Source organism: Notechis scutatus, chromosome 1, assembly GCF_049901735.1.
Source record: "Notechis scutatus isolate UNSWTSFEM ecotype Mainland chromosome 1, rNotScu1.2, whole genome shotgun sequence".
NCBI classification, from domain to species: Eukaryota; Metazoa; Chordata; class Lepidosauria; order Squamata; family Elapidae; genus Notechis; species Notechis scutatus.
The window spans coordinates 119599031-119610799 of NC_142009.1; the positions used below are offsets into that span (position 1 = coordinate 119599031).

At 37.3% G+C, this 11769-nt stretch overlaps 1 protein-coding gene across 7 annotated transcripts in view; it reads left to right on the forward strand.

Annotated features, from left to right (window-relative positions):
- FILIP1 (filamin A interacting protein 1) overlaps positions 1–11372 on the forward strand; it is a 98478-nt gene extending 87106 nt beyond the window's left edge. For 2 of the 7 annotated variants that reach the window (XM_026665194.2, XM_087944572.1), the window contains 3 exons: positions 1623–1680; positions 9162–9267; positions 10563–11372. In XM_026665194.2, the coding sequence (XP_026520979.2) occupies positions 1623–1680; positions 9162–9220 (117 nt within the window). In that variant the 3' untranslated portion in view covers positions 9221–9267; positions 10563–11372. Of the gene's footprint in view, positions 1–1622; positions 1847–9161; positions 9268–10562 lie in introns of those variants that run through there. The other 5 variants (XM_026665192.2, XM_087944590.1, XM_026665195.2 and 2 more) reach the window with 3 other exon arrangements.
- Positions 11373–11769: the final 397 nt, after the last annotated feature.

An 11769-nucleotide genomic window follows, 5' to 3' on the forward strand; every position in this document is an offset into this window, starting at 1 on the left:
GCAGTTCTCACACCTGCAGCCCATGAAGAGGGATCAAGATTCTCTCCTCCCGAGTAGACCACATCTCTCCCTTATCCTCTCCTACCCTGCGTGCCCTAGGATGGATAGGGGATGGGCCTGGATCCTCCTCTGACTGCTCAGCCGGCCTCTGCCCTTCCCCAGCCTCCTCCACAACTTCCGGAGCCACACTTCCACTCCCTGTCGGCTGTTCCTCCTCAGAGTCAGTCTCCATCAGGGGCATGACACATATATTGTCAATGTAAATAAGGCTAAGATATTTGTCTTCTTAACAAGTTTTCAAATTGCAACAAACTCTTTGTTGGATAAAATAACTGCGTTATGTAGTCCCACCACTAGTTCTATGGTCCCACCACTAGTTCTAATGAATGGATGCAATCAGATTTAAGGACATTGCTTCATCCAGTGATTTTGTCCCCCTTTCCCAAGGGATTCCTGGGAATTTTAGCACCCTTGGTGGAAGCTATGATCTCTACTATTAACTGGTCTACATTTCACCAGACTTCTGGTTTTTTTAGGCTAAACTTTATCAGATAAAGTGGTATACAATAGATATGTCTGCAGCTTAGATGGACTCCACTGGGAAGAAAATAGTTTTTTCCCTCAGGATTTTGAAAATTCTAAAAGGAGTTAAATCATAATAGGAATGCCAAAGTTTTGAGACAAGTCACTAAAGAACCACTCTGGCAATTTCCGGATGAGCTACCAAAGCTGTTTTGGCCATATTAGCAGAGAATTCGGGGAATTATAATCCCATTACATCAGAAGGGGCATCAGGTTGGGAAAGATTACTCTAAATGCTGTTTTAGTCCAGGAAACAATATTTTAAAATCCTGATGCAGTGGATTTTTTTAAAAAAATGGTTTAACTTCCCTCCTTGAATGGTGATGGAGATCACCTTGAAGAAAGAATGCAAGAACAATTAAATAAACATCAATCTGGAAAAGAAGACAGGATGAGAAAGAAAGTCAAGATGATCCTGCCTTGATTTTCTTTGGTATAAGAGGAGGCAGAGGAAAACCCTATCAGTCTTTCACAATTCTGTTATTGTACCCTACAAAAGTAGAGTTCTAGTAGTTTTTGTGTCTTCTGTTTCTTGACCTGGCCTACCAACATTAACCCAGCATATATAAAATCTTCATTCCAATGTAGGGTGGATACAGTGCAATTTGTGGGAGTGACAGAGGCCATCTTGCCAAACTTTGCATAATTTGTACTAGATTTGATCAGCTTGCTGAAAGAAGTTATATTGCTCTTGGGCTGAATCTCCAGCTATAGTACATCAATGAAAATAGAGTCTGTTCAGTACCTTTATTATGGAAAATATGTCTTAAATGTTTTCTAGATAAGAAGCCATAGAAGGATATGTGTGTGTATGTGTATGGAAAGCCAGTATAGTTTAATGATTAAGATGTTGAACCTAGGAGCAGGAATGCTAGGTTCTACTCTCCCATAGGTATAGAAGCTAACTGTTGATTTTGGCACAACCCTAGATTGAAAGGGAAGTTGAACATTTTGTGTGTTCAAATACACATGCACAAATTACACACACAATTCTAACACTGTGGTTTCCCCGCTCTTCTCCCCCTTTCTTTGTCTTACAGACAGGACAAGATGGGTCATCCCAGAGACCTACCCCGACCCGAATCCCTGTATCTAAAGGTATGAAAGCTGGGAAGCCAATTGTGCCGGCCCCTGGATCAGGAAATCAGACCAAATTCGAGCCTCGTGCCGAGACTCAGTCTATGAAAATAGAACTGAAGAAGTCTTCAGCCAATAGCTCTTCTTCCCTTGGTGGGGGGAAGGGCTGAGGGCAGAGTCTCAGGGGGTATGTTGTGCAGGTTTTACTGCTACCATGGAAATAAGCCCTGCTTGTGTGGTTTTTCTAGTGTTGGCATGTACTAATGACACCTGCTGAAGCTGTCACATCAACTAATGCATGCATGTCTTACCTACTGAATGTAGTAATCCCTTTGTCCCCTCAGCTGAGTTAAAAACTCACAGATCAGCCTGGTTCAGCTACTTCTAGAAAGGAGCTACTGATTAACATGTTCAAACACCTCCCTCTTAATTATAAAATTGTTTTTTTACAACCACTTTTTTTGTGCATTATGTAATCATTTGAGACTGTCAGGACATCTAAATGAGTGGTGTAACAGAGTTGACTGTTTAATTGCAGCTCATTAGAAAAGGCATATTGTTGGTCCTTCAGTTCTGATGTTTCTCAGATAAAAACTGGCAAGAACAAATGCCCCCATTAGTGATTTAGTAGAACCTAAAAACCTGATAAAGAGCCAGCCTTTAATGTTTTCCTCCTTCTCAAGCTAGACTGAATTGATGCATCATTAAAATCATTTAAAATTCTCAGTCAGGTCAATGAATGATATAAATCAGCCAGTAATTTCTAACTTTTGACAAGATTCTGAAACACATTGGCTGAATGGTGTTTTCTTGAATGTTTCTTCTGTCTGCATTGAATTTTTTGAAGTGCTTTGCTCTTGTTTTTGAAAGCATGTTTAAAAAATAGAGATCTCTAAAAAATATGCTGGCTTCAGTTATGAAGGAAGCTTTCTTAAAAGCAAGCTAATGGAACAAAAACTTCTAGTTTTGGTGGGAAAGACTTTGATATCAAATTCCTTCCTTTCTTCCCTCTTCTTCCAATTGGATAATCTGTTAAAATTCAGCGAGAGGTTTCTTAAGATTCTGGACTGGAGGGAAATGTAATAAAAATTAATCTTCCTGCAACTCTAACCATTTTAAAATGAAATGGTTATATTGGCCAAAACAGAATGCATGGATTTGTTCATTAGAAGACTGGTGGGAATTTCTGAAGGGAAGAGATTAAGTTGTTTGAAAGGACAATCTATAAAACAAAAGTAGCCATCCATCAGTGGTTCTAAGTAAAATATAATAAACAAATGAATCATAACTGAAAGGGTGCCATAAATGATTAGTCTTTCACAAATTGGAAGGAAATTAGAAGATAGCTACATTTTCTTCCTCATTAGAAGGTTTATGTACTGAAATGTTTTGAAATATTTCAGGTGAAAAATACTTTAATTAAAAGCAGCAAAAAATGTTAAGCAGTTCTTCAAGGACTGAACCCTCATTCTTCAAACTACACGGGTCTAAAATATCATAGATCACAATGAGATTTCAATTTTTTTAGAGTAAGATGTTGATATTTTGGTTGAGTCTGATATCTTGGATGTCCCTCAGCCTGATGTCTGATTCATTGAACCTCAAATTCCCATATTGCCGAACAATATTGGTAAAGGGTTTCTACACAGGTGGCATTTATTTTCTGTTCTGTTCCAGAAATATTGTTTTCTTTGAACAACCAACCTTAATTTGAACTTCTGCACTTCTATGAGCATTACTGGATTTCTGAGCAGCTTGGAGGCAGGCTGTTCTCCTGGTTGCTGAACAGCTGTGTTCTTCCCTCCTACAAATGTTGAATAGATTTCATAAGCAACCTTACCAGCAAAGGCATCTGAATTGTTGTGGCAGTTTCTTAAAATCACAACCTGTGATTTAAAACAACAACGAACATTGTTTCTATTGATTTTTTCCTGCTTAGATAATCCACACATGCCAAATTCTTTTCCTGTCCCATTTCCCAGCCCCCAGCTTCTTGTAGTTGGGCATAATAGCGTAAAATGATATATACTGTACATGCACATCACAGTATTCCCTTTTGGGGCAAGGAACATTGTACAAAGTGCAGAAAAGGGATTAAAAATTGTAAGCACAAGTAACAAAAAACACAAGGAGAAAAAAACGAAAAAGAGATAAAAATTACATTTAGTTAACACCAACATCATTCTCTTTCTCACTTTGTTTCTACTATATCCACTGCTTGTTTAAACTTCTCCCGTTTCTGAGGATCTTGTCAATTCCAACCACAATGTTCTTAATTGCTCTTTTTCCCTTAACCTATTCACTTTCTCTTCACATATTTGTTTTCCAATTCAGTCCCTCTCATTTTCTGTGGATGACCAACCATCTCATCCTAATTCTTCTGTACTGCTCATGCACTTTTGTGTTAAAGTCACATTCATCCAGCACCCCCAAGTACTTATTAAGTAGCTCCTGCCCATTTAACTTACTTTTTAAATTTATCCTTACTTGCACAACCCTCATTTCCATATAGCAACTTAGGTAGAATAATTTTGTTTCTTTCAACAAACATTCTTCCACATACTAATTATTATTATTATTTAGCCAGTATTTACACATCTTAAAATATCTGTCTCCATTTTCCCAATTTTGGAAACATTCCACCAAAGAACATAAAGTCATTTACTTACTCTAGACCAGGGGTGTCAAACTCAAGGCCCGGGGACCAGATCCAGCCGTTGGGATGCTTAGATCTAGCCCATGAGGCCACCCTGGAAACAATGAAAAACTACCCACGGTGCCTCTGCCAGTGAAAATGGAGCTCAGGAACTCCGTTTTCACAGGCAGAGGGCTGCAGGAGGCCATTGCAGTTGAAAACTGAGCCCCAAATCACCCTGGTCTCACCTTCCTCCACTGGAGACAATGGATCCCCCCCCAGCCCTACCTGGGCCACTACAGGTGCCCCTGACTCGAGTGATGTTGAGCTGGCCACGCCCATCCTTGCCACACCCACTTGCCCCCCCCAGGTCAAACAGAACCCTGATGCGGCCGTCAATGAAATTGAGTTTGACACCCCTGCTCTAGACGAATACTATCCATGTATTACTTGCAATAATTCACTCCACTTTTTTTCCATCAAGCACAAGTACTTTAGTATTTCATTAATTAATCGGTGAAACCATAGTATCTTTTTCATCATAACCAAGCTAACATTTCCTGAAAATCATTTGAGTTCTCAGTCAACAACATGTCTTCATTTGCATGCATAAGTATATAGGTATTATTGTTTCCAACCAACGCTCTTCTTTCACTACAACTATTCTTATGTTTTTCCCCAGCTATCTTTGTTGAGATGCATCAGCCCTTTCTCTTAGTTTCACAGATACACCACTTATCCAGTTTTTGTTTCTTGCACTTCATTTGTTAATTTTTTTCTTTTTATATTCTAATTTGCAAAATTCCATATGTCATGCCCATCCCCAGATGGGTCCATTGATAATGGATTTCAGTCCCCCGTCATGGTTTTGGACAGTGAGACTTTCACATAATATTGAATCAGTTTGGTACAGTAGCCAAAGCGCTAGACTAGAAACCAGGAAAACTGAGTTCTAGTTTTTCCTTAAGCATATATCCTTAATCTTATTGTGGGGGGAAATATGAGCTGAAGCCATAAGGATGCTTGCAGGATTAAAATTTCTCTCCCTTCCTCCTTCTTTTAGTATAATAGAGATGTAAACTATGTCATCCAATATGTTGGTTGCCCCTATGACATGTGCAACATTCCCTAATGATAGGAAGAGTCTCAAATGAATGTGGCTTAGAAAAGAAATTGAATATGATATAATGAATTAATATATTCATTTTTATCAAACTTACTACACCTCATTGAATCTTTGGTAAGGACCGGGCTACCCAGTGCCACGGGGGAGGGCAGGGACAGAATGAATGAAATTCACTTTTACAAGACAATGCTTTGACCATAGAAATCAAGGGCAGCTACAGTACTCATTTATATGACCCAAGGAAAGGTATGCTTTTAATACATTGTTGAGGTAGCAGGTCTGTTCCTTGCATCTACTAAATTTGTAGATTTTTTTTAAAAAAAATTATTGATAACCATGTGAAACAAAGGGGGAATGTGCATTTAAATGGAGGTAAGGGATAATGTGATGTATCAGATCAGGCCTTGTTGGTAAGTGGAATAGTTAACGTTGAAAAAAAGACTGAACTCATTTTACGGTGATTTTTCAACTCACCAGCAACTACTAATTGATTTGATAGATTGACCACAGCTCTTTATGTTGCTTGTTAGATAAAATATAGCTATACTTTAGCTTAAAAAAAAAAAAAAGAACCGCATTATTTAATTTAGAATAAAATCTACCAATGTGGACAGACTGGCAGTAATGAGTTAAGTAGTGCCTGCTATCCCAGAGAACCTCATTAAGTACAAAACTAGCACATAATCTTTCCCCGAGTTATATGTACTGGCCCGTAAGTTTAAGGATCATTGAAGCAAATAAAAAGCTTGTTAAAAATGCAGATTTTGTATAACATCCGTTGATAACAGGTATTATCCAGTGAATTCTTAATGTTCTGCCGCTATGAGATCCCAGACCATTTTTATATTGCTCTTCATATAATGCCTTAATAACACTAAAATACCACAGGAGTCTCAAGATATGGTTTAGTGAGGGTTTAAGTCAATGTTGGCTAGTATAGATACCTTTTCAAAATTAACTTGGGTTAGAGGTCGTTTTGACAATAGTGTAAGATCACATTTGCTACCTGCTTCCCAATGTTTTAACTGGCTTATGGCACCAGCTGCTATAGTAACCATGGCTTTAGAAAGCTCTTATCTGTTTTTATTGCCTATTAGCTGCTGACATTTGTGAGCATGATCAAAACTGTCATTTGCTGGCAGTGAGATCATCTTTTGGGGCTTATTTTCACAGACGGTTATTCCCTACCCCCCACATCAATGTAATTCCTTTAGTCTTCACTGAACTGTTATAAAAAAGCTTGAGCTACGGTAATATTTTATTATTATAAATGTTGACCTCATGTTAAAACTATCTTACTAGTTGGACAAGGTTCCGCTGTAGGAATTTTGTGTACATTAGGATTAAGAACTTCTAGGTTGGAAAGCTTCAACCAAGAATGCAAGAAGAAATAGAAGTGTGTTTGGATTAAATTGTGTTAATTTTCTGGAAGTAACAAAACGTGATACACTTTAGTGAGGCATTTGTAGGGAAGGGTCTTTAAAGTTGTTGAAACACAGAAGTGGCAGATGAGAAATCTGCAGAAAATTATTTAAGTTGAGGAAAGAAATGTAACTTTCAGCTACCAATATTTAATTTAATCAGTATGTTTTTATATGGTTGGGATATTCAGATTTGATATTGGGGTGCCAAGTAGCTGTGTCACCATCATAGTAATTATAAAGAACCAATAGGGGTATACATTTCAACTTATCTTTGAAATAGTTAAAAGTAGTGACCCAGCAGTAAACTTCATGAATTTCTCTTAATCGTGCTTCCAAGTAAGTACTGTATAATGGGAAATGGTTGCTTTTTGAATTAGGTTAGAGTAGTGCCACCTAGTGGCAATATCTTAGAATAACTATTATAAAACTTGACCTCAGGATGTATTGATGTCACTTTGATTTGGCCAGGAGTTAATTTAATCAGCTTTTTCCTATAAGAGGCACTTCTGGAAACTATACATTTGAAAAATTCCAAAATTTGATTTATCTATGCCCAAACTGCCAACAGAATGCAAAATAGTAACAACAACAATAATAATACCACCTTACTCGGAACTATATACTCAGATGTTACCTTTAGCAGCTCTTAGGTTCTTGGTTAGAACTTGAACTGTTAAGTTTTTACCAGTCCCAGATTGTGAATCGAATTGAAGATTAAATCTTAATAATAATGCCTATTGGTTCATCCCTATAATCAACATTTACTACTTTGCAAGGGTGATGAGAATCTTTTCCCAAAGAAACATTTAATATATGAAAATTTAACACAGAAGTATTCAATTTGGTAACAGGATTACGAAAGGAACCCCCATCTTTAAAAAAGCAAATGATGCTGCAATATACGTATTTACACATCCTCATGACAGTGATAACGTTCATGTCAATTGCAGTTGACATTTATAAAGAATTAGACACGGTCTGCTTCCAGAATTTTCAAAGAAAGCCACAGTTAACTATGCTGAATTTTCACTGCAATCCATGGGCCAAATTAAATTTCCAATTCTTGTTGTGCTGTCATTCAAATTTTTCTGATATTTAATGACCCAACAGACCCAATGATTAACTGTCAGTAACTGGTTCTTTGAATTCTTATAAACTCATACTCATACTGGGTGATTGCTTATAGCCATCTTATCTTTTATTGGTCTCTTTTTCAATTGCCTTTGATTTTTCCAAGCCTTGGTGTCTTCTCCAGTGATTCTTGTCTTTATATTTTGTGTCCAAAATATCCAAGCTTCAGCTTCATTATTAATGCTTCCAAGGATCAACTTTGTTTTACTTCATGTAGGATTGAATAATTTGTTAGTCTTGTGATCCAAGCAATTCTCAATTACTTTTTCTAACATTGAACTTCAAGGCATAATTTTTTCTTTCTGTGATCTAAAGTTCACAGCCATGCGTTAAAACAGGGGATTCTATGATAAGTATCTTTGTTGTCAGTTTAAAGTCTCTACCAATTAATATTTTGTCTAATGTACTTTATCCAGTCATTTTACTAGATCCTAACAGCTCAGTCTAAAGCAGGGGTGTCCAACCATGACAACTTGAAGTCCGCCAGGCTTCAAGTTGCCAAGGTTGGACATCCCTGGTCTAAAGCAATCGTACACACATATATGCTGTCTAAGCAAAAATAAGATAAATAAACCCAAACTGGAAAGCCTTAAAGAAAAGGGGTCCTTTTTAAAACTTATTGAAGTCTCAGAATGAAAACACATCATATTTTAAAATACACAAATATTTTCTTTAACTTCTTCATCGAATACCATTCATAAAGGAGTTTCTGCCTACTGAGTGTGGCTAATGCTGTTATTTTCTTCCTATTGCTAAAATTGAAGTTTTAAATTAAAGCTGGACAAAAATTAATTGGAAAAAAATTAATCCTAGAAGTAGCTCAATTCTGTTATTTCACTGAGAAGGTGTCAGAGCCCAGCCTCCTCCTCCTCCTATATCTGGAGTTTCTCTAGGACAACATTATATGAAAAAAGAGACTTTTTTAAATCTGCTACCTTAACCATAGATTATACAGACCTCCTAGCTCCATATTTCTAGATAGGAATGGAATGTTTCCAGGAGGAGAGAAAGGGTGGTTCTTTTCCCAAAGCCCCACTTGGTTGTTCTCTTGTCTTTTCAGACAACAGCAAACTTATCTTCCAAGCTGGACCACAATCCATAGACTGAGTTTAGTGCGACTTGTCATCATAGCCACACTCATTCTGTCTTTTCATTTTGTTCTTATTGATTTTTCCCCCCCTCTCAGGCAGTTTGCTCAGGCAATATTACCAAAGCTCCCAGTATTCCTTAGGGGGGCAATTTTGAATGACACCTACCACACACTGCCCATCCTTGATCACTCCAGCATGACTGTAAGTAAAACAAGGAAACAAACCTTGCTGTCTGTCATTTTGCCACCCGTTCTTCTTGAATATGCTACTCATCTGTGAAGCTGCACTTAGGACAACTGGGGGTGATCTGATTGCAGGTTAATCAGTAGGACTGACCTATTCATCACCTAATCCAGTACTTTTTCACTCCATCCTGCCCTCCTCCCGCACAAGACATTTTATGCTTCTGAAGCTCCATGGGCTTAGGGTGTATTCAACCTGCTCTCTTCTCCGTTACGTTTTTGGCCCAAATTAAAGCACAGAGCTATCTTAAATATTTTATTATAATTTGCTTTCAAGGCCAACAAAGATAGATAATGTTTCACTCTTTGAAAAACAAAAACAAAAAAAAGCTTAAGTTTTAGATTTTTTTCTTAAAAAATGCTGAAAACAAAAAGCATTCATTCTTTATGTATTCAAATATTAGAATAGTAATTATTTGGGACATTATCTTACACGCACTGCCTATATTTAGAACAGGGCTGTCAAACTCTCGGTCCGCGGGCTGGATGAGACACGTGCTGGCCACGCCCATGCCCAGTTTAGCAAAGGGGAAAAAAGTCCCGATATGTCATGTGACATCACCATGATGACTTGAGTTTGACACCTCTGGTTTAGAGAGTCTTAAACATCATGTCCCTTCCCAGTTTCCTATGTGTGCATGGGATAAAGACCCAAAGAATAAATGTGAAATCCACATAACACTGATCGTATTAAACACAAGTAATTGTGTGGTTCTTCATTTCTCCCTAATATTCTCCTCACCCTGTTGATAAGCCATGGTGGCACAATGGTTAGAATGCAATATGGCAGGCTAACTGCATCCCACTGCCAGAAGTTCGAGCCTGACAGGCTGAAGGTTGACTCAGCCTTCCATCCTTCTGAGGTAAAATGAGGATCCAGATGGTTGGATACAATATGCTGGCTCTGTAAACTGCTTAGAGTGGGCTGTAAAGTACTGTGAAGTGGTATATAAGTCTGAGTGCTATTGCTATTGATTGTTGAGATAGGTGAAAACAAAACTAGACTGTCTTCCATGAAGATGCCCTGTTTTGCACAAGTGGAAAGGATAATCCCTTTTTTTAAATATCTGAACACAAGGACAAATACTTTCTGGAATGCTCCAGGTTCTGCTCTAACAAGCTTGATATGATATGAAATGTCACTTTGAAATATCTGTAATATGTTGGGATAAAAAAAAGTAATATGGGTCCTCATAAGCTTTCATGTTTTCCATGGTAACAGTTATTGCTTTACTATGCTTCTTTCCCCATTAGAGAGCATCGTCATTCATCAGGTGCGCATAAACTCAAGATGAGAAGCCACATCAACTCCATGTTATTCTTGTGCACTTCTCCACATCTCTGCGTTGATCACTGTGAACGTTCTGCCTCTATAATTCTGATCTTCCGTGCTACTGATCACTTGTGGAAGTACATTTTGCTGCTTCCATTGGATTTTGATTTTGTGTGTGTGTGTGTGTAGCTTTTATTTTAATTCTCAAGAAACTCTGTTTGCTGGGTTTTTTTAAAAAAACTAAATGGTAAGAAAGGAAAACATGCTTTGCAAAGTATCCAAACCAATTGGTATTTGTCTGATTTTGTTTGGTGTTTCCTACATAATTTATTTTTATAATATACTTTGTAATCCAGGATTTTGTTTTGCCAGACCTTCTGATCACCATGTCCATGGCACATTCATTTTGTAGAATACACTGTTGAAATTGCAAGGTGCCAGTTTGTATATTTTTTATAGGTAGTGATAGGGATTTGACCTCAATAAAAGCACCTTTTAAATAAAACTTGTCACAGATGTTTCCAGGCAAAATGTGACACTGACTGAATTGCCCTGAAGACTGCTCTATAAAACAGTATTATAGAACTTTGCACTGTGCTATGGTTTAACATAAAATAATTGCCAACAAACCAAAGCCTTGAATTGTATTTAACTTTTAGATTTTTTAAAAAATATTGTATGCCAATGTTTATTAAACAATGCTTACATGTGTGCTGTTACATATTCTTGTGCCAAACACTTTTCTTTTTATTGCACTGTGTCAAATAAATTTTCATAAGCGTGCAACAATATCATGGTATCCCTTGAATTTAACAGACAACAATTGTCAAAAAAATTATTTTAACAGTTCATATTGAAAACATATTATGCTATGTTAATTAAGGTCAGTTTAACTAATTGGACGGAGAAATTAATTGTAATCTATTCAGTTCTGGTATAGGTTTTTTATTAGGTTTGTATAGGTTTAGGTAGCAAATTATCAGTTAATTACTTCGATCTTTGTGTCATAGTTTTCAATTTGCTGCAGATTGGCCTTGTTAAGTGTGTACCAGGAAATTCAGTTCCAGAATAAACTGAATAGTGGAGATCATCATTCCAAACCCTTTATGTAGAAATTGCCTTTGCACACATAGGTATTTTGGAAGTTTTCCCTTCCTAATTACTCCTGTGTCATTTCTGAGCATCCCT